Below are 22,638 nucleotides of genomic sequence, written 5' to 3'. Positions count from 1 at the left end.
AGAGAGAGAGAGAGAGAGAGAGAGAGAGAGAGAGAGAGAGGAAAAAGTGTTTATTCAATTAAGTTTGCTTAACGTTTCGGATTGCCTTCTGGGACACAGGCAGAAGGAATAATAACGATCTCGATTGTATTTTCGTTGCGTTAAAGTAGAATTCACTGAGGACATTGTATCAGCAGCTTTCAGTCCCGATAAGGTGGATTGTTAGAAACTTGCCTGCGCGCCATAGGGGCGACGAAGTGTAATATTCTAGAATGCTTCCAGTCAGAGTTTGTACACCGGTGATCAGTTCCTAATTGGCTTTTCGCGTCGTCATATGTAACAGGGAAGGAGCGAGAACGAGAGAGAAATTGCGATAGGAGTGACAGAGAAACTGTCACCGAGATGACGCTACAGTTTCTCTCTCACTCCCATCCGCTTTTTTCCGGGGTGTCCAAACTCTGAACAGAGGAACTCTATAATGTGTTTCAGTCAACAGAATATCGTTAAATTAGACAGAGTGAAATGAAGATATCGTTTTATAGGGGGCATCGTCGTGCACCGCCGCTTCGGCAGAGACGCGCACAACGTTGTTTTCATTGCATAGTTGTGCGGGAGGTTCGATCGAAGATAAGCGGTGCTGCAGTAGGTAAAGCTAGGTGAGACTCTAGGGCAGCCAATGCGACGCCGCGAGGTTAGCCAACGTTGTTATACCGTGTGCGAAAATCGTGCCTCGAAAATCCACGCCGTTCTAAAAATTCCGCCACTCGGCCGACACGCTCGGTAAACGGCGACCTAATCCGAAATACGATCGTCCGACGAACTAGAAAGAACTGCATTATCGCGTGCACGCAATCGAATCGAGTCGAATTACGATCGAATTCCCTCGGAGCTCGCGAACCGATAAGATCGAACACGAAGTCGATAATAGTCGCGCTCTCGACACACTGCGAGCAGCGCGTCGAGTCGCCGAGATAATTGCCGAGATAACGCGAATGCTTTTTCGGTCGTTTGTCCGAGGAACGCGGAGAAGTCCACGGATCAACGCGAAACGCAGTGTAGAAGTGCGGTTTGGAAACACGCGCGCGTAATGGGCAACGAGGAGCGCGCAGTAGTGATTGCGGACGAGACTCGCAGCGGCATTCACGCCGCAAGTAGTTACCGCGAGTCGTGGCATGCCGCTACGATCGTCGCAGCGAGAAAAAGAGAACGAGAGAAGGGGAGGGAGAAAGAGAGAGAGATTCCTCTTCCTTTCCAGTTACACTATAAGAACTACGTCTTTTGCATTCAAAATGAGGTAAATGTACATTCGGTTCGTGAGGAAAAAGAGCGGGCGACGGGAAGGGAAATCTAAGAAAAGAAGCACAGCAGGCATGAACCTATCCTTGTGTTTTACGCAAAGACAAATTTGTTTTACCTGTTGAGGTATTTCCGTGCTCCTTTCCTCCCTCCCTATCACACGCGTTTTAGGTCATCCAAAGATAATGTAAGATGAAAGTCCGGACATGTGCCTAATCTTGGACATTCTTATTGCTTTGGCCTTTAGATACAAATATCTAAGTATAAAATATGTACAACTAATATTACACATATTTTGTACATAAAATATATTATTACTATACTATATGTAATATATATACAGGGTGCCTCTAAAAAATGTTTATACTATAGGGAAGTAAATTTTTTAGAACAGCAGAATTATTCTGATCGAATAAGTCCATAGAAGTGTTAATATTTTTCTTTAAGCACTCTGTACACAATATAATATTACAGATCTGTACACATATAATAATATAATTATATTACATATAGTACGATTAAAATATACGCGGCAATATCGTGCGAAACTGAGCGGTTTTCGGGAGTGAAGAGCTCGAAGTTTCCTTCCCGTCGAGCTCTTCAAAGTTTCATGGAAAATGGGATTCCTTTCGTTGAAGACCCCAACGACGACGACGTTTGTTCGATACGATGCCGCGCGAACGAATCGCGGCGGCGCGTTATAACGTGGGTGTCCCAGAAGAACGGGGGGACGAGAAACGACGACCCGGCATTGTGCGCCTCCGCTATTACATCCAAGGTTACCCCCGACGAGTCGTAAACTCTCCTCTCTTACTCGTGCCATTCTTTCGCTCTCGTGCATCAACCCTGTTTCGTCTCGCGTCCGCGATACGGGGCGATATTTCGCAGCGTCTCGATAACACGCGGCGTGTCTCGCGGTTAACAGGATCGACAGATCGTTAAGTCACGCCTCTTCAAGATGATAAAGATCATTGGAATCCACAAAATTTAAGGTGACCGGATCTCCCAAATCCGGGACACTTTATAAATGTAATGTGTGGAGCGAGGGAAATATCATTTGAAATTATTTATACATATACATGTATATATATATATATACACGTATGAAATAAAGTTTTATTTATAGATATATGAAAGTAACTTAACAACAATAAATGCCTGCTGCATAGAAAAAACTATTACTAAGATAAAATTTTTGTTATTCTTAAAATTAAGAAGAAGAAGCAGAACTGTGAATTTCCTTAGTCTTTTTTGTCAGAAGGATTTTTAAAAATTCTTTAAACTGAGACGGCCGAATTCGAGACAAACCGGCATTCCAGATACCATTTGAGAAAATCTAGGACAAAAAAACAACGTCTGGTCATCTTAATATTATAGATCTTTAATACTAGAGAATATCGAAACATGACCCCAATATCTAATAAGAGTATTTACTTTCTAAAGTTCCTATAACTAGCGAGATTTTTGTTTCCAGAAAATAAATTCTCTAAATTGGGACAAATCGGCGTCTCAGATAACACCCGAGAAAATTTGGGGTAAAGGGTGAAAATCGGGAACGTCTGGTGACCTTAAAAAAATCCATAATACGTGCCGCGATATATTTGTCACTGCGCGTGCGTTGCTTTCTTGCTCTTGAAAAATGATTACAGTGTAATCATACATGTAGTGTTTCCGACACTTTATTCTAACGCCACCTCCGATGGCGTTCGACATTAAAACTATCACTGATAGTGTCGGAGCGGATAGAAGGAAGTATTCACGCAATCGCGTAGTGTGAATTTTTCTCCGCTCTCTCTCTTTCTCTCTCTCTCTCTCTCTTGCTGTTCGCGTTGGACAGGGCGAGCGAGATACGTGGCGAGTGAGAAATAGAAAGATAGTTACGCGAGAAAACATCCGCTGATGAGGAACGCGTATCGGAAGAAGGCCGACATCTTTCCCGTACGCACACACATGACGGCTACGCAACGCGTAATGTGTGTGTGTGCGCGTGTTCATTACATCGCGCGCGCGCGTGCGCTCGCGAACGCACGTGATCGTTCGGCCCATTACGCGTGCTGCAACGCAATAAACGTGCGCTCCTCACGTGAGCGGCGAAGCGTTAATAAAGAGAGACACGCCATCGAACAGCCGGTCGAACAATTGCGACAGTATTTTTCCCTCCTTTTCTCCTCTTATTTCGTCCCCAACGGCGACCAATGGCGACTCGTGTTTTGTAGCGGGAGTGGCCGGCCAATTCCGCGCGACACTGCATTTGTCCTTTGCGCTTCCGTTACACGCGCGTTTAGCGGACGGCTTAATTTGCGAGGCCGCAAATGAAGTAATTCGCGCCGACGACTCGCCAACTTCTCACTAACGACGGGCAACGCGCCCGATAAATTTTAGAATACGACGCGAAAAAGGGCGTCTCGATTTCCTTGCGGAGGAGCGCCGCTTTTTCCAGCTTCCTCGTCTCATGAAAACGTAGAGTTAATCGTCACACGTGCGCGCGCAAGAGAGAGAGAGAGAGAGAGAAGGATAGACCGATATTGAATTATGCGCGCGTTCGATAATAAGCTCGTATTTCTTCTCCTGAAATTATTGAAACAAATTAAATTAATAAAAATTAAATTATATTTGAAATTTTAAAAATATCTTGTTTTTATTTGACACAACTATTATAATTTATCAACATGGTGCACGGAGAGAGAATTTTATAGTAAAAATTACTATACAGTTTTATAGCTGAAAGATAGACCGACACTTTTTTCCGCAGTAACTCACTATCCTTTCGTTTTGTTTCGTTAATATATGCTACTTATATATATTTGTACTACTAAAAACATAGTCAAATTGCAAAAAATTTGTATGAAAAAGAAAAACTGTAATATCAACTCCGCGAATTTATCGTTAAACCCTTCTGTCTTGTTTATACTGTCATTAAAGAGGTCTTTTTCCCGCAAATAAATAAAGTCAATAACAACAAATAATATGCGAAATGCATACTCCACGCGAGCGAAATCGATAACGCGTCCGTGTCATTGCGGGCTTACTTACTCGGGTTTTCGCTTATTGCCCGCACTCGCGGGCGGTCGAGAGGGTGACGGTGAGATCCGTGTCGTGAGTGAAACATATACATCGCGTGCGCACGTGTGCGTGCGTGCGTGCGCGCGCGCGCGTCGGGGCCACGAGCCGACCCTCGGGGGAGACCGTCAAGTCCGCCGGGACGGCAGCGGTGGGGTGGAGGGGATTTAAATCACGCTCACGATAAAGGTTAATTGCGACAAGCGTTAATTACTTTTGCAGTTAAGCCGCTTGAAGCGTCGAGCGCGCACGCGCGCGCAAACGAGAGTACCGTTTGATTCGATTGTCGATTCGCGCGCACATCGAAACGGCCATCGATCTCTCGAGCGAGCGAGCGGACGAACGAGATTCTCTATCGACCGTCGACACGCGATCAATGGTTCGCGTCCGTGCACGAAGAGAATGTTGTAATTTTTTTTCATATATGAATTTTTGCCAACTGCACTACATATGTTTCTACATGGAGAAAATAGTAGGAATTACGTCAAAATTACAGTTCTTCAATTACTTCTTCTTCGTGAAGTGTCTTCTGCAAAGCAGGACTATACTGAAACTGTTAATAACTAAATTATTGAAGACATAGTAAACTTGGCAATTTACCAAATACAGGATATCAAAGAAATTCAAGTAATTACAATAAATTTATGGTAAGGGATCAAACATTTTTAAACAGATATAATTTCAATCATAATTATATCATAATTGGATCATATGTAATTCGATCATATATGACCCAATAATTACCAAAATTTTATCGTAATTTTTACTACAATATTTTCTATGTGTAGAGCAATGCAGCATTAGACTGTTTGTGCAAAGTTTAGTTTTGCAGAAAAAAATCGCTAGAAACAGCAAATTTTTAAATAGAACATTGAGTAACTGGAAAAAATGTGAATAACACAAAACATAAGTACAAAATAGCAAAATAGCAAAATGTGAAAGACCAATCAATTACTGTCGATCCATTTTACGGTTATATAACTCTACAGTAATTTTTAATATAAAATTCTCTCCCTCTCTTGCGCGTCTCACGTGTATCGCACATGATATATTTCTGGCATTATCTCTTTGTATTTCTCGATGGATTCGAACGACGCGATAACGACGCGAACGATAGCGGTCAGAATGCTGTGATTTAATTGCTTCACAGTGAAAGGATGAAATGAACTTATCAGCCCACTTATCGTTCAAGAGTTAGCGGCGGCGGGGTCGAATGTACAAACGTCATTCCCGTGCACTCGTTGCTTTCCGTTATCGCGCGGGTGTAAACGTATTTGCGTTTTAACGTATTTATTATCACGACGAGGCCGTCACGAAACCCTCGGTGATGTTAGCGGCAGTGTGTATCGTCTCGTCAGTGTATGCAGGCATGTCCCGGCGCTTTTTTTATAGTCGACGAGGAACGTGATCGACAGGATAACAGGCCTGTAGATTGCGCGAGAAAGAGAACGGTTTTGCAGATAACATAACGTTACATCAAATGTGCATCCGGACGTCAGGAACAATTCGCGCAAATCGCGGTATCGATATATTAACGTGACGCGATACCGCGTCACGGTTACATAACGCGTTACGAAAATATAATCGATACGGCGCGTACAACGCGCGACGGCTAATCTCGCGAAACGCGTGCCAAAGACCGTCCCCGCGGCGCGCGATTATTACGAGAGGCGCGCGAATCCGCGACGTCAGAAACTGCACGCGCCATTAATACATTCTGATGTCATCCCGAAGAAACGCATCGCGGTTCCCCGCGCGGCTGGATCGGCGCACGTACGAAGGCGCGCTTCTGCACACAAAAGAAAAAGGCGTACAAGTGAATGTTACTTGTGTCTCAAATATCTCATAAGCCTGTATATAAACTTATGTTAGATATTTGAAACACAAGTAACATTCTATCGTGAGATTATCGCAAGTATTACATTTCTTCGAAATACATTTTGAATTAGTAAGTTTAGCATTTTAATCAAGAGCACTGAAGCAAAAATTCGGTTTGCTTGTAACATAGAGTTGAAGCAATTTTTCTTGCGACAAGGTTTTGTAATATTCTCGTAAAGAGGACAAGGATTCTTCTTCTGAGTATATGATAATGATCTTTTTTCAAACTTGCCAAGAGTATTGAGACTATTATCAAGGAAATATTTTTTGTCGAAGATAACCATGATTTGAAAGGAGAGTAAACTGTGTTTCTGTGTTAAATGTGTTAACATAGAGGGGAGAAGTGGGAGTATGATGATTATCGCGTTAGATTGTTTTGTTATGAAAATCGCGCGTTGCCTTCTTATTGTCGGTATATGCGTAATAAGACTAACTAAAACTAATAGAGTTTGTATATGTCTCTTCTAAACGTAATGAGGAAATATTTATTATATCTAAATTAGAATAACTATTATATTTATAGGATTGTTATGTATCTTTTTGTCCTTTCTAATGTTTGATTACGACTGATTTAAAAGTGAAGAACTGAAACGCGTAATTAACGCGTATAATTATTCTAATCTAGACATAATACTTTCCTTTTACGTCCAGAGAACATACACTAACTCTATTAATTTTATCATTCTTATTACACTACTCCTGTGTATTGGCTCTTATACGCTCTCGTTTTTCCTTATATCGATTTTATATCTAGAGAGTCTATTAACCATTTTTTTTTTAGTGTATGCGTGTTCCGCCGATATTAAACATTGTTCTTTTAATCTAAATGCACGAGTTCCACGCTATCGGTGGTCTCGTTAAAGTCGAGTAAAAATTACGAGAGTGCTACGATCCGCGTCGTTGTAGCTAAGTGTTCTACTAGGAAATGTTAAATATTGAACGCGCGTTTTCCACGCTCGCAATATCACGGTGATTCAAAAGCGTTTTTCACGATTGTTAATAAACCGGCGCGAAGCGATGTTTCTTCCGCAACACGGATATCCCTGATAACACGTGTTTGTTTACACTGACGAGTTGACTGATACCGCGCATCACGAGAAAGACACAAGCTCAACTGATAAAACGGCGTCCACGAAGAAGTAGCGCCGACCGACTTTGATTATGATTGAGAAATACGATTGAGATCTTATCCTGAAATTCATCGAGCACTAATGTGAAGTGAACTTTTTAATTACACCCGCTCCAACACGAATTAGATAAACTTCGTTACACAAAAGAAAGATTAAGTGTAATTAAAAAAATATATATAATTATAAGAAAGTTTCGGCTTTTCTTTCGCACAAACACGAGAATCGAGTGATTATTGACTCGTACACGCGCGCGAGTACATCCCGATAACATCTCGCTGAGTTTATAAGACGCTTAAAACGGGGCACTGCGGAAGGAAGGACTCTACACAGTGTTTAATGTCGACTTCGACCTGCGTGAATCGATCCTCTCGGCATCCCGCGTGTAAAGCGATCGCCTTGCACCCGCACGAGAAAGGGGAACGCGAGAACGCCGTGGAAAATCCGAGGTCTCTGACGTGCTGCGGAATCCTTTGTCACTGCGACACGTCGCGTTTGCCGTGGACATTCGATACTAACGGACGATCAATTGCAGCGTGACGTTGTACACACGCGCGCACATGCACTTATGGGTACAAATTTCGACGTGCCATTACGATAGGAGAGCAAATGATGGCTGGAAAAAAAATTACGTTCGCCGCTCAAATCGCCGTCGTCGTCGTCGTCATCGTGATGGTCGATTGATCAATTGGCTGTAGTCACGCAAGAATGATCCAACCCCCGTGAAGTACGTTTCGAAAAGAATGAGAATGAAAATTCTATACATGATCTAAAAAGATATCACTTCTTCACAATCGTCCAAACACGGCTAATTTTTCTTTTCTCTTTAAAAGTTTCATCACAAGCTTAATCCTTAACTAAATTAATGTATTTGGCTAATAAGAGCCTAAGAGGAATCGTATTTCTAATGTTGGCTTAATCCTTAAAAAACAAGAAAGCTAAGTGGAAGGAAGAAAGGACGTATGGATTTTTTCTCTCTCTCTCTTTCTCTCTCTACTCATTGGTAACACAAAAACTCAAAGATTATTTGGATTAGGTCATTTTTTGTATAGCTATGGCCAATTTGAATCCACGGACGCTTGAAACGCGGTCAGCCGAGTCTTCAATGGCAGCTTAATTAGACTGAGCGTCGGAAAAATTAGACCAGTCGTGTCTATATCGAATCATATAGACGCCCGTCACCCAGGTAAACGACCGATGCCTGACAGCGCGGGGGATAATCGACGTAAACGATCGACCAATAAAAAAAAAGAAGAGGCTCTTCTCCGCGCTTTGCTGTTCGCTACCACCGTGTGACGTTGCGGTTTCGCACGACATCGTGACCCCTCGCGACGGATGATCCGCGAAATTACGGGTTCACTTCGATGGTTTCTCCCCGTCTATGCGAGTCCTCGAAGAGTTTCCCCCCTCGCCCTCGCACTTTCACCCTCCCCAAGTATCGCGTCCCGACCGCGCTCGAGTTTTCTTTCGGTAAATGTCGAGCTGCTTTTCGTTGAGAATGAAACTTGAGCTTCTCCTTAGGGGAGAATCACCCCTGCGGTTTCCAGTGTACAGTGTGGGTTGCAAAACAGTTTAGACATTACGAAGTTCGGAGCTCACCAGATTGTCAAAATTGAGAGTCATCACTGACTCTTATGTAGTAATTATATTATTGTTATTTATTATTATTTAATGTTCTTAATTACCATTATCAATTATATTATTGTCGAGCAAGTCGGTCAGTAATGATCTCAATGTAGACGGTGAGCTTCCAAATTCATTGTGCCTGAATCGTTTTGCAATCTCCTCTCCCCTCTATATTACACGCAAAGAAGACGCTAAAGAGAAGAGAACAAAACGAAAAGTGTCTGGAGCATTTTTGGAAGTTAGGATCGTATGAAACGCGCCCACGCATCACTGATCGCGTTCCCCACCTGCGTTGCCGCGAATTGACCAATCGCGACGATAGAACTAGCTGAGCTGAAGGGGCGCGCTGATTGATATTTGCATGATTCTCATGAATTATGCACCGCTCTCGCTTTAAAAGTCAATCGTGGCGAGTCACGTTGCGCCGCAATTAGTATCCCGCGCGAGCGGAGCGCGGAGAAGCGCCGATGACGGCCAGAAATGCAGTTATCGATCGCCCAACGACGCCGAAACGGCCGAAACCCGTGCGCGGGTTAAGGTTAAATCCCGCACGCGCGTAAGAGAGAGCAGGAAGAAAGAGGGAGGGAGGAAAACCTCGCGCGCGATAACCTTCGACCGCCTTCGGGCGCTGACGCGTCAGCGTACGATCGGTGTCGGAATGCTCTTGAGGGACACTCTTTGTGTTCCGTGTATGATTCTGTAACTTAATTACAAAATTGCAACGCGCACGTGCCATCATATTCTTGTAATAATTGTTCTTCTCCAGGACTTTGTTTTCGAGAGAGACACGAGGTCTGTTCTTCTTGGCTCAGCCAAGGTATTAATCATGAATCTTTTCACGTGAACTGGATTTGGACACTGATCAATCACATAATTTCTTCTCTCCAGTATGAAATCGTGAGTGAACAATTTTGTTGTATTTGGAAACGATTATAAATCTTTTCCTCCAATGTGAACTCGAGAAAAGAGAGTGAGCATTCTCACAAATCTTCAAGTTTCTCACTTTTCACAAGTTTACGGGGGAAAGATTTATGACCTCCTCCCCTCCCCCCCCAGGTTGCACTTTTTTACTTTATAGAGTGAAGTATATATATATAAAATCGAGTATTGCAGGAAGAACAAACTAGCAAGAACAGGCCTACGCGCGACGACGTCACAAATAGATACTCTATTTCTTTTAGCTGAACTTCCTGTAACTAGCTTGTGCTAGATTTCCTTCTAAGTCTGTTTTTGTTTTAGCTAAACTAGTGCTGCACTGGAACTTGGTTCGTTTTCTATCCAACGAAAAAATTGTATACTTATTTCACTCTAAAGACCGTAATGACTTTGAAACTTGGACAGTTTGATAAGCTTTCAACTTCATTGTGTCCAAATCGTCTTAGAGCAGTCCACTGCACGCTAGTTGAGCGAAAAAGAACAGATCTAGCCATGATGCGTTTGCGTGTACAGTCATTTGCGCCGCGAATTGTAGTTTAGGTGACGAGTCACGATTAATAAATAGGCAATTAGCACGTTTAATCCCGCGGCAAGCGTCACTTCTACATCTCCAGTGGACGTGCTGGAACGAATCTGTGGGAGATTACTCGCACAAAAGGACTAGCGTCTCGAGACTGCTCAAACGTCGGCCATGCACACGTCGCTTGTTTGCTCGCTCGCTCGTTCACTCGCCCGATCGTCAGTTCGCGCGACTTCCTTCCCTTCGCGGTCGATACGATTTCACCTCGCGGCATGGAACACCATTGCATTGCCGGCCAGTCCGTCGCTCGCCCACGTCGAGAGGCCGAGAGAATTTTGCCGCCGACCAAGTGCATCGCTTTGCGAGAAACGCACCCGCGCGATACAATTCGATTATCGCGGCGGAAAGCGCGCGCGCGTGTATGCGAGAGAGAGAGAGAGAGAGAGAGAGAGAGAGAGAGAGAGAACGAGTTTCAATTAAGAGCATTTCACTATTGGCTGCATCGCGAATTGCGCGGAAACTACGATCGAGTTCTCCAGCGTTCTACGATCATTGCCTGAAAGTTTGCAACACTTTTTTCAGAGAGTTTCACAACACACCCGCATCCAATAGATGAATTTCTTGTCTGATTCTATCAGACTAAAATTGGTTTCATGTAGTCTAGACCATGTATTAGAAATCGTTTTATGGAGATGGGTACCGATTTTGCTGCGATTTACTACGATAGACGTGATTAGGTTAAATTTTTGCGTAACTTTAAGCATTTTGGTGTAAAAGTGGGTGAACTCCTTAAGATCGTCTTAAGTTCATCTTTAGATGCTGTACGGGTCATTTCATTACGGAGGGTAAGACGATCTTAGGTACAAGGTAATACCATGAATAAGATCCTATGAATACTGGCCTAATGAAAAGTCTAGGAGATCAGGGATTAGAGATTGACTGATTTCAATCTTGGCTTCGTCTCTCCATTGATCACAGGTTTCAACTCCCCAATCTCTAATCCCGAATCTGACGCGGGTTTGGAAGGGTAAATTTTCCTATTGGTTACCGGATGTATTTTGCAGTGTATCGTGCGTCGAAAGGGTTGCATTCCCATACTGTACTGACTGCACATAGAGCGAATCATAATTGAGTAGTTCACGCAAAGTACTTGTGTCTTCGTGTTATCCATGGGAGAGGAGGAGGTGAGCGCGAGCTCGTCTATGAGTTCGGATGTGCCGATCAATAATTGATTTGTGCGTGGATGTGTGTACGCGAGCGAGGCGCGCGTAATGGAGTTAAGCAAATCGATAGCGTTTTGATCGCTTGGGCTGACTGCGCGATCGACTAATTAAGTCTGCGATTTCCGCTCGGGCTTGGCGGGAAGATCAATCGCAGCGAATTGCATCGCACCCGCGATTTATCAATAATTGGCTATTCAATGTGCGGAGTAAGCTTGACATAAGGAGTGAGAGAGAGAGAGAAAGAGAGTAGGAGTGAGAAATAAAAATAATTTATTTCGCTTACGCGCCTGCGCACTCCCTTACGAAAGCCTTTCTGCCAAATGAATACTTCCGGTGTAAGGGAGCTAGAGTTTGGACGTATATACAAGTGAAATAAATTAGTTTGATTTCTTACTCCTGTTCTTATTTCATTCGCTAAACTTACTCTACACGTATTGTAGACGAGTCTTAAATGGCCGTCTGCAATATGCGGAGCAAGCTTGACATAAGTTGGAATAAGAAGAAAAATTTACCTCGCTCACGCGCCTATACGCTAACTCCTTTACACCGGAAGTATTTCTCTTAAATAGAAGAAGTACTTCGGGTTGTAAGGGAGTACAGGCATGAGAGCGAGATAAATTATTTTTATTTCTTACTTCAACTTACGCCAAGTTTACTCCGCATATTGTAGACAGTCACTAAAGCTTCGTTTACAATACGTGTAGAGCAAAGTTGAGCATATTATGTAAAAGTAAAAGTAAGAGTAAGAAATAAAACTAATTAATTTTACATAAACTTTAGTTCCTTCATACCGGAAGTATTTACTTGATAGAAACACTTTTGGCGTAAGAGAGTTGGAATATAAGCTCGTAAGCGAAATAAATTATTTTTACTTCTTACTTCTGCTCTTACTCCAAGTTTACTTCGCATATTGACATAGACGAAGTCTAAAACCAAACATCGTCGCTGACGTTTCGCAAAATAATAGCTGACGTGCGGATCGCGTGCGGGCTCGTTCGTAAATTTACGAAGCTGTTTGTCCGAGAGAGCGATTGGTCGCGAAAGATCTAACCGCGGCGAATCTTTGCTTTGTAATTCTGTATCAACGGCGCGCAGGTCTACAGTCGATTTCCCGCTGAGTGTCGTGATTCCTCTTCCTCCTCCTCCTCCTTCGTCAAGAGGAGAACGTCGTACACCGAGGCTTTTAATTACAACGCGATGATCGCGCGCACGCGCATTGGCCGCGGAGGCCGACGGCGGACACTCGTCTTCGTCGTGCTCGTTAATATTTCACTTCCGGTGTGTCGCGCGGCGACGAGAGTTTTCAAGTCAGCCGTGCTGCGCAATCTAAAAATAGGATATAGATCCACGCGGACGTGTGAACCCGGGAGGAGCAGAGGGTCCTCTCCTCTCTTGCGTGCGTGTCCAATGCGTCTCGCGGTATGAATCTCGAACTCTCGCCGGGCGAGATCGCGCGCAGCGAGCAAGGGAAAGAGAAAGGCGCTGAAACGACCGAGGCGGGCCGAACGGAAACGGAACCCACTGTCGGGCATCGGGACCGTTGCTGCGCTCTCGCGCCCCATCCCGGATGATCCGCGGATACTCGCGACAGACCGCATTCCGATCTCTCCACTCTAGCGCTGATCCTGCCCGCGCGATAATACATCAAATACATGAAATTCGTGATCGAACAGTCGCTGTTTGAAACCACACGCGCCTTCTTGTGTGTAGCTTTCGACGCGACGACGAGCGAGGAAACTTAGAAGCAGAACGGGAGGTGGAGGGGACACACTAAGTGAGTGAGTGAGAGAGAGAGAGAGAGAGAGAGAGAAAGAGGAAGAGAGGAAGGACGAGTGGCGAGAGAAAATAGGAGAGACAGAAGTACGATTGGTAGGGATCACGCGCTCATGAAAGGATTGCTAAAAGGTGGTCTCCACGAGAGGGAGAGCGAGCGAGTGAGCGCGCACGCGAGGGGACAGAGGGGACGATGAGGGGGGGGGATCGGGGGATGACTAGCGAGCAGGGCGAACCGGCAATATGGCCGCTGGCGAGACGAGCGCCTCCTGGCAGCGCATTTTTCTATTCCCGCCGTGTGAAATTGCTTTTCGACTGTCGTCGAAGTCGCTTCCGAACCGGTCGGCTTCGAGAGCTCATCGATTTTCGGCTTTCGATCCGAGACACACGGTCGATGTACGCGGCGATCAGACGTCGCTCGATGCGATGTTGATACATCTAAGTAAAAAAAAAATTAAATGTGAGAACGGAGGAAAAAAAGAGGACGATGCCAGCAGAAGTTACATGCTTGTATGTGTATCTCTTTCTCCCTCTTTCACAACTATGATGATTGTTTACGCGGTATTATGTTGACAAAGCGCGTTGATAACAGAACGCGAGACAAGTTTTGACAAATGTTTGAGCGGACGATCTCCCGTGGAGATCCGATAGAAATGAAAAATTGGGCTGCTTCTGCTTGGCAGTTGAGCATTATGTTGATCAAAGATACGAGAGTTGAGGAAATCATGCTTGCACCAAAATAGAAACTACAACGATTACAAATATGTCTATGTTCGTGCACTCACATCGGAGTAAGCTTTGTATGCTAATAAACTGTTATCGCTTATGCGACATTCTGACTTTGCACTTATTTTCCTCGCGTCGTCTGCCTCTTACCTTCCTCTAACACATCCGAGGAAAACTCCCGGAAGGTCACGAGTATTTCTCCAAAAGATTCGGCTGACGGTTCGATTTCTATATTTGAGGCGATTGTTAGATCCCCCCAATTTGCAGCCAAGGTAGAGACTCATCCGAGTCGTAGATTGAGAATCAACTGACAAACGACGAGAATATCTGATTTTAGAGGTAAACAGACCAGCCGCGCATTGACAACTGCTGGTCTGCAAATCGTCACGCGTTGCGAGAGCATATTCGAGTGTTGTTGAGGAGAGTGCTGTCGGTACCCCTCGTGGCATGAGCGGCGAACCGCGGCAAATAAACTGGCGATGTGAAAAAATTCGGAGGACATTTTTCCCAAATCGGGCATAGTCAATATCGTGTTGTCGCCCGCTGAGCGATTTCGCCGAGGATGGCGCAATGCCTCCGCCGAGCGATTTGAAATGGGTCCGCGCGATCGTGTCGACGAGGAAGTCATGAAATCGAGACTACGCGACTCCTCGATCGCGAAAAACCAGCCGCGAAGTTACGAGCGCCGACGATACGTGTGCTTGACCTGCCCTCGCTCACCATTTTACCAGCCATTGTTGCCACCATTCGGGACGAAAAATTGCGGATGCGTACGAGATACGTATACAGCGGAGAATATCTGCCGCGGTAGCCGAAGACGATCGTTCGGTGTCGACGGAGACGTCGTCGCCGTCCTCGTCATCGCGACCCCGACGTCGGCTCGCCCGTCCAAGCTGCCGATTTTCTGCTGCGCGGAAGGACCGAACTTTTTTTTTGGTTAAGTACGTACACGCTCGTACGCGTCGCTTTCCCGTACGAACCCACGGCGATTTCCCGACGGAGAGGACGCGGAGGGGTGCGCGAGGTCGCGATCCGCCAGCACCAGCGTCTCCGGGCGCTCGCGATATGCGTACAAGGACGGGAACCGCGACGATGATCGACATAGCCGACGTAGCGCGACGTGGACGATCGTCGTCGGCGACGGGGCTGAGCACAGCCGGTGAACGTCGGATCGCGATTTCGCGGCGCACCCTCGCGATCCGGGCCGGCCTGGGTGGCGTATACCCTTCGCGGAAGCGTCTCTTACCTTAATGTGACAGGAATACAGAAGCTCGCTGCTAACTCGGATGTAAACACAGGCATTTTTCGACGAAACGGACACTAAGGCAGCGAAAACGACGTGCGTACGTGCGCTGCTTACATCGCGGCCGATGCCGATTCACCACGCGGGCCGAGCACTCGTTATTAAATACCGCGGTAAACACGGGAATTCACGATCTCCACGGAAAACATCAATCGAAAACTAGACATGGCAGCCATTCTTCTGTACAAAACAAAGGTTCACATCCACGGACTCGCGAGCGACAGAGCCTCGCACCCAGCTGCGCTTCGGCCAGTGGCGCCATATTCGAACATGGCGGATTCGCGCGACGCATCTTCGCGCGACGGAGCACGCCACTCCGCGTTTTTCCGCGCGGAAACGGTCGCGTCGGAATGTCTACGGCACGGTACGAAGAGACGGTGAATCGAAACGATCGTGCGATCGTGCGATTCGCGTCGAGATGACGGGCTGTTCGGCGGGTGCTCTCGTCGGCTTGAGAATCGCCGCCACTGCGCGAGCGGCGGTGTCGCGTCGATCGGGCGACAGCGCCATCTGGCGCCGAGCGTGGCAATATTACTCCGTGTGTTGCCAACGTCGGGGGCAGCGTGAACCGAGCCGAGTTGCGCCGAGCTGTGCCGAGGAGGACGCTCGGCTCAGCTCGGTGGCGCGTAAATCGAGGCGCCGTCTAACGTGCGCGCCGTTCTCTTCCCCGCGGCCGATTTTCTGGAAAGTCGCGCGATCGTTCGCCGCGAGCCGCTGTTCCACGAAAACGCTGCTCCGCGCGACACAGTCGTCGGAGGTTGCGCCGCGCTGTGGGAATCGCACATGCACGTCAAATGTGCGGAGCGTCGTCGTCGGTGAATGTATTGCTGCCGTAATGTTGGCACTATTTGCCGAGACGGCGGTCGTCGCTACCGACCGCCGAAGATTATTGATTTCCTCGCTTCGCTTCGCCGCGCGTATATATGTCTCTCGCGTAAATATCGCGAAACACCATGTGCCGGCGCGATTGAGCAGGCATCGTCTCGATCGGAAAAGCTAGGGTGAGATGATGGCTCGTATGCTCGTACGGATCGTAAGGGAGAGAGAGATCGTGATCCGGAGAAATTCCTCTCGCGCGAGAAAAGGAAAAAATACGCAGTTGCGCGAAAGCTCAAAGGGGAAGAGAATGGAATGTCGGCGGGGCAGAGAGAGATATAGAAAGAGAGAGGGGGGAAGGAGGGAGGGGGGGGGAGAGAAGAAAAACGAAATAATAGTGTGTAGCCGGGTAAAGCCTTGAGAATAAACTCACGAATGAACGGGACGTTTCGAATAATTACACGCGTCCACGGCTTTGACTTGGCCGGATAATATGCCTTGCGTGCTTCAAGTAACATTTCGCTTCCCGACGCGTTTGTTGATTTGCGAGATGCAGTACTTATCCGAAACATGTTTAATTTAACAAGTAACGAAGCGCACATATAAATGCAATACAAACGCCGAAGTAATAACGATGACCGATATGAATAGGATTAATTTCGATTGTAGAGCACTTGAGATTCTGAATTGCGTTAATTATAGAGGAGTCTCTTATTGTTCATCTTTATCTTGCGTTTGTAGAAATGGCGGACACGGATCCACAGTTCAAACGCTTTTTACTGCCAGCAGAGGAGACTCTATTTGAACAGCTGCTGAGATTTGGACTTTATGTGGGCGCAGTGTTCCAGATTATGTGTTTATTAGCCATAGTGATCTACCAGGCAGGTCCATCGGATGGTGTGGCAGCTTTGAAGGTATTTTCTGGTCCCTCTTATTGCTACAAAATCATTTCTGTACTTCTACTGCAGCAGTTAATTCTACTTGCAGGATGATCCAAGCGACGTAGAGTGTTCTGAAAATAGCCCACAAGTAACACCAAGAAGGCCTCACCGACCACGCAAGCAAGAGAAGAAAAAGAGACGTTGAAATATTCTTTGCTAAATAATCAAATGTCTACTGAATGATATTTATATCTGATAACTGTTTCGTGCAAGACTGATCTGCTGCATAATTGCTTAGTGTTGTATGTATCTGATATATATATATAAGTTATCTATTAAATGACATTTTTCCAATGTGATGTCAATTTTCTTGTTAGAATGTTATGCTGCAGTATAGCAAGTGCATTTGACTTGGAAATTTTTAAATTTATTCACCAGGTATATATTTTCAGTGGCACATTCAAAGATGCTACTCATAAATTCATTATTGAACAAACTTGAGAAGGAAAATGTTCATATATAATTATAGGAAAAAGATGCAATTTTTTTCTGTATACGAATTTTATTCCATATATGTGACCTTATGTATGACCATATCTACTTATATATGTCCATACATAAAACAAATACTGTTGAATTAAAAAAGAAAAACATGATTAAACGATATCATGGACTACTGTAAACATAAATTAAAGACAGATATATGATTTAATTATCAAATAACTTACCAAGAAGTTGGAACAATCGTAAGTTTCTTATTTGAATGGTATAATTTTTTTTAGAAAGTTTACACTGAAATAATCATCTATCTACCATAAGGTGCAAAATTACGATATTCAATATTAAATTTCTCATAAACGATGTAGATAAATCGCATGAAACTTCAATCACGAATGTGTTTTATCTTAAACCGGAAGCAACAGAACTGGACGACCGGGAGTAATAACAAGTTTGCACATATAAAACATAACCTCGTAATCGTCGGGAGTCACTGCATAAAGCAGTATCGTAATGCAAACGCATTGCATAGTATTTGTTAGAGATACGGACGCAATTGAACAATGACTAATAACTAATACGTTATTATTGACATTCGTTAAAAATGATGCATCATACGACAGTATTGCCGCCTCAGGATATCTTAGCCGAGGTTAGAAAATTCATCTCCGGTGCCGTCAGGCCTTCCCACAGTACAAACACGCAAGATGTGACGCGTACGGCGTTATTCCTATTGAAAAATGTACCGGCAGCAAGGGACGCTGTGCTCGAGTATTTTTGCAACGTGTTCTTCGTCGTAGTGACAAAATACGTTCGTCTGATTGAGGTGGATAACATACTTTGTTTACGCTCTCTTTACGGCACGATAATTATACGTTATAATTCTTCTAGACAAATCAACCTATAATAATACCAGAAGAATGTATTATAGCAGAGATTCACACTGTTCTGAGCAGTTTCATCAATGGAAATCCAGAGGCATGGGCACCTATCATATCAGCATGGTCGTTGGAATTACTTGGTATGTGTTTAATTTGTAGTTGAATAGAGTACAGTTTTTTGATATATAAAGCATGTATTATTTTATAGGAAAATTGTCGACAGATTATGCAAAACGTGGTAACTTGCCTACAAAAGCTGGCATCAATGACTTTCTACAGCAATGGATGTCATGTCGTGCAACACGAACTCTTATAGACATTACAGCACAGTGTTTACAGTGTCTTATGCATTCTGATACAGAATCTTGTATCAAGGCCTTGTTAGATACCAGTGTGCTACACAGCCCATATTTTGATTGGGTTGTTGCTCATGTGGGAAGCTGTTTTCCAAATACTGTGATTACCAGGGTATTGTCGTGTGGTCTAAAAGATTTTTGTGCTGTTGGATATGAACATAATATCAAGAATCCAAAGTTGAATTCTGTTGTTGGCATACTAGGACATTTAGCAGGTAGTCATTCCCAGGACATCAGGAGAGCTTTGTTGGATTTATTTAAGGTAAAGCTCTATCTCATACATATTGGATATGTTAGCAAATATATTCTAGATCAATTCTCAATTTATAGATATTTATAGATAATTAACAAATTCTCAATTTATAGATTAATAAGTATGTAATTTTTTTACAGTGGAGTTTAGTTGAAGATGTAAACCTTGATGAGGATACCAAGGAACAGAAGTTGGCTACAGTACCATTCCTTTTAAATTTAGCTTCGTTATCACAGACTCTCTTGAAAGCACTAACTAGTGACGTGTTACAAACATGTGAGTTTCTTTTTCTATATATACATTTAAAGTTTAATTTTAGTTAAATAATGCAGTTAATGTAAACCACAAATTATGCTGCTACAACTATGTAAATTTTTGTTACAGTGAAACCAGATGTCATACCACGTCTCGCGTTGTTTGCAGCAGATTGGTGTAAATATTTCAACAATCAACCAGAAGCGTTGATCGATTTGACAGTACATTTGACACTGGGATGTGAGCAAGGTGCACTGCAGATAATTAATTTACTATTGGATACTAGCTTAAACACAAGCAATGTTGGCTATCATAGCGTCAACGCGGCGCAAAACGTGAAAGACATTTGTCGAGAGATACTGGAGTTGATGCTGCAAGAGATCGATCTCTTACTGAGAACACACGGACCTCAGACCGCCAAAGTTGCTCTGTTGAATTCTATTAAGCAAGATATACCGTTGTTAGTGCCCATGTTGTTGAATTCCAATCCCCTACGCGTGCAGACCGCCGTTAGATTGTTATGCTTCCTCAAAAGTCAGAGCCACAACATAGTAATCTCTATGGCGGCCTACATGCTGGTGCAGGCGCAAACGACGTTTCATCTCGCTGCCTTGTTACGTCTCATCACCAACAACATCGTGTTATTTCCCGTAAACAAATCCGAAGACATCCTCACTGGTAACGGCCACTTTACACAGGTTTTGGAACAAGCACTCAGAGAGATACACTATAAAAATATTGTAGAAAAGGAGGAATTGAGACGGTTATTTCAGAATCTCACTATATTACTGAAGCAAGTATCGACCATTTAATATAATTCAAGTTAAATTTTGTAATCAAGTATATTAGATAACGATTTTTCCTCTTTTTTTTTTCATTTAGATGGGAAAAGTCGAATAAAGCGGCGATACTGCAGTCGAAGATGATCACCAGAGCGATCAGATCTAATTTGCACCAGATATCTTGTCTGTTATCGAAAACCGACGACTTTGACTTGGCGACCGACATTGTCATCCTACTCGATCTACTAAGCACACCTGAAAAGGATCAAATGCTCTACGTGGAACTTATGTTAAGATTAACGAGAGCTTTTATTCATTATTTCTTCTTATGCATCGTACAAACTGGTAATTATAGGTTTCTATGGTCTTCAAATTTCTTCAAGCGTGAGAGAGAGAAAGAGAATATAAAATATAATCAATTTATTTTTATTTTAGACATTAATATGAAGCAGCGAGGAGTGAAGATGGTATGTCACTTGCTGAGAGATCTGACGTGTTACTCCCCGTGTGCACGCGTATTGGCTCTCAGAGAAATATTAGGAAACAGTATAAATAACGAACAAGCCAAGAGCTTCGGTGCAAAAGAGAAATTTGAGCCTCGTTTCGAGGAGATGTTGCTGTTACATCAGAATCATAAACAGGTAATCTTACATTGCAATACGACGCAAGTATACCTAAAACATACGACATGCATCTTGTTCTAGATATTCTGAATAACATTGTGATTCTATTGATGTGTAAAATCTGAATGATCTCACATTTCTGCAGGTAACAAGCACTATGTTAGCGCAACGACACTCATCGGTGTTTCACGCCGGTGTGATAGGACATGGTCCACGGAGACCACCACCTGAAAATTCAGTCGATAAAGAAATCATTGCTGTGAATAAAATATTACTAATAGACGTTATAAAGGTAAAGAATCCGGTAAAGTTCTAAATGAAATCAAAGAAAAAAAGATTGTAATCTATATACTTGATTTGTCTTCAATTATATCAATTTGTCTTCAATTATATTAAACGGTTGATACTTGCTTCAACAATACAATAAGAATTTAGAGTAACTATCTCAACTTCTTCTAGTCTATGACGTTTTTTAGTGCTAAATAAGTAAGTCAGCCAATGACGTACCATGACGTTCAATTTGCATGTTTTCAGGCATGCTGCAGTAACCAAGACTCGGATCGATATCCCGTCAACTTAGACGCTCTGATGATGGTCAGTCTACTGCTGGTCGAATTGGTATCACCCGATGTTATGTACAATGGTCTTCCATGGCCCGACGAAGAATTTACCAAAGTAATTTTCATGTCTAGCACGAAGCATTTTGGCAATATTAAATTGATTATTATCCGGTAATAATGAATACGAAATATCGCAGGTGACGATCGAAAGAGATTTGCAAATCCGTCGCAAGTTCAAAGATGTACCTTTATTGTGGACACTGTTGGAACTGACCGCCTGGTACAGACCAGCATTGGCGTACAGCTCAGTCTTACTGAGAGGCATTGCTGCGACCGTCATGGCCAATTGGAACACCAAGGAAGGTGTATCGCTCGTTAATATAATGGCACTGGGACAATTGTTACCGCCGCCATTGGCGAGTATTCGGGATATTTTGCCTGTTTTGGAGCCGCACCAGGTAGTTCATTGTGTTCTAGAAGACTTTCTAGATACATCGATAATCTTAGCTGTAGTAACGAAGAATTTTGACTCTAATGTCTGATACGAGATCTTGATTCACATTTGCAGATAAATACGGTAATGAAAGAATGTGTATGGGCATACATGCGTGAACATGTGCCATCTCCAGCGTTGTTTACCCGAACTGATGGCGCTAATATAGCTTGGAGGGACATTGATACTTCAGCACCCAACGCACGCTTCACGGATACTCTTCGTTTAGTGCTGCTAGCGAATATACATACTTTAGGATCTTTGTACTCAATGTTATTTTATAATGAAAACAAGTAGCATAAATATACGTTACATCCTGAATAAAATTTATATTGATTTTGACTTGTATATAATAATAATCAGAACTGTAATAATAATATAATAATAATTAGACAGTAATAAAACTATTATCAGAAATATACTGCATATATATATCTCGCTTTCCTTTTTAAATATTATTTATATATATATACTTTTTAGATCATATTTTACTGACTTACCATTGATACCATTATTCTGACGACATTTTCGTTGTCATGCAGATCTCTGATCGCGTAAAGAGGACAAATAACGTTTTAAATTTAAATATGTATTATACTTTATTGGTTTTGCACATACCTTTGAACATCACGTTTAACAGAGCAGTCGCTTTCTGCAAAAATGTAAAACCTTGATATTGAATCGAACTAAGATGACGTATGATCGATACAAAATATTAAAACGTTTCATTTTATGAGAAAAACATGATGTTTTATAACATTATATATATATATATATATATATATATATATAT

At 43.4% G+C, this 22,638-nt stretch overlaps 3 protein-coding genes across 10 annotated transcripts in view; 2 read left to right on the top strand and 1 right to left on the bottom strand.

The window, feature by feature from the left end:
- LOC116849840 overlaps positions 1-15,826 on the bottom strand; it is a 42,545-nt gene extending 26,719 nt beyond the window's left edge. For 2 of the 5 annotated variants that reach the window (XM_032827415.1, XM_032827419.1), the window contains exon 1: positions 15,391-15,825. The gene's annotated coding sequence lies outside the window, so the exon portion shown is untranslated. Of the gene's footprint in view, positions 1-14,294; positions 15,317-15,390 lie in introns of those variants that run through there. The other 3 variants (XM_032827418.1, XM_032827417.1, XM_032827416.1) reach the window with 3 other exon arrangements.
- A 208-nt stretch (positions 15,827-16,034) lies between these two features.
- LOC116849851 (protein anon-73B1) lies at positions 16,035-17,498 on the top strand. Of its 2 annotated transcripts, none has more exons than XM_032827441.1 (3): positions 16,035-16,448; positions 17,005-17,177; positions 17,251-17,498. In XM_032827441.1, the coding sequence occupies exons 2-3, from the start codon at positions 17,007-17,009 to the stop codon at positions 17,347-17,349; spliced, it is 270 nt and encodes an 89-aa protein (XP_032683332.1). In that variant the 5' UTR covers positions 16,035-16,448; positions 17,005-17,006; the 3' UTR covers positions 17,350-17,498. The 2 variants fall into 2 exon arrangements, with proteins under 2 accessions (XP_032683332.1, XP_032683331.1); XM_032827440.1 differs by lacking the exon at positions 16,035-16,448 and adding an exon at positions 16,679-16,888.
- A 199-nt stretch (positions 17,499-17,697) lies between these two features.
- On the top strand, positions 17,698-22,245 carry LOC116849843 (integrator complex subunit 5). 3 transcript variants are annotated; one of them, XM_032827423.1, is made up of 12 exons: positions 17,698-17,890; positions 18,011-18,468; positions 18,534-18,663; positions 18,732-19,141; positions 19,273-19,408; positions 19,517-20,180; positions 20,270-20,514; positions 20,605-20,810; positions 20,938-21,084; positions 21,327-21,467; positions 21,550-21,810; positions 21,921-22,142. In XM_032827423.1, the coding sequence occupies exons 2-12, from the start codon at positions 18,247-18,249 to the stop codon at positions 22,140-22,142; spliced, it is 2,784 nt and encodes a 927-aa protein (XP_032683314.1). In that variant the 5' UTR covers positions 17,698-17,890; positions 18,011-18,246. The 3 variants fall into 3 exon arrangements, with proteins under 3 accessions (XP_032683314.1, XP_032683317.1, XP_032683316.1); XM_032827426.1 differs by having other exon boundaries at positions 17,698-18,468; positions 18,747-19,141; XM_032827425.1 differs by lacking the exon at positions 17,698-17,890 and having other exon boundaries at positions 18,247-18,468; positions 21,921-22,245.
- Positions 22,246-22,638: the final 393 nt, after the last annotated feature.

The sequence above is a fragment of the Odontomachus brunneus genome, unplaced genomic scaffold (genome assembly GCF_010583005.1).
Source record: "Odontomachus brunneus isolate Ranch 3 - 2012 unplaced genomic scaffold, Obru_v1 Obru_scaffold_126, whole genome shotgun sequence".
Lineage (NCBI taxonomy): Eukaryota > Metazoa > Arthropoda > Insecta > Hymenoptera > Formicidae > Odontomachus > Odontomachus brunneus.
This window is presented reverse-complemented; position numbering and strand designations above follow the sequence as displayed.

Coding starts and splice junctions, on each gene's coding strand:
- LOC116849851 (XM_032827440.1), top strand. Junction 17,178..17,250: donor ATGGTGTGGCAGCTTTGAAG/GTATTTTCTGGT, acceptor TTCTACTTGCAG/GATGATCCAAGCGACGTAGA.
- LOC116849843 (XM_032827425.1), top strand. CDS start 18,247: ATGATGCATCATACGACAGTATTGCCGCCTCAGGATATCTTAGCCGAG. Junction 18,664..18,731: donor ATGGTCGTTGGAATTACTTG/GTATGTGTTTAA, acceptor ATTATTTTATAG/GAAAATTGTCGACAGATTAT. Junction 21,085..21,326: donor TACTAATAGACGTTATAAAG/GTAAAGAATCCG, acceptor GCATGTTTTCAG/GCATGCTGCAGTAACCAAGA.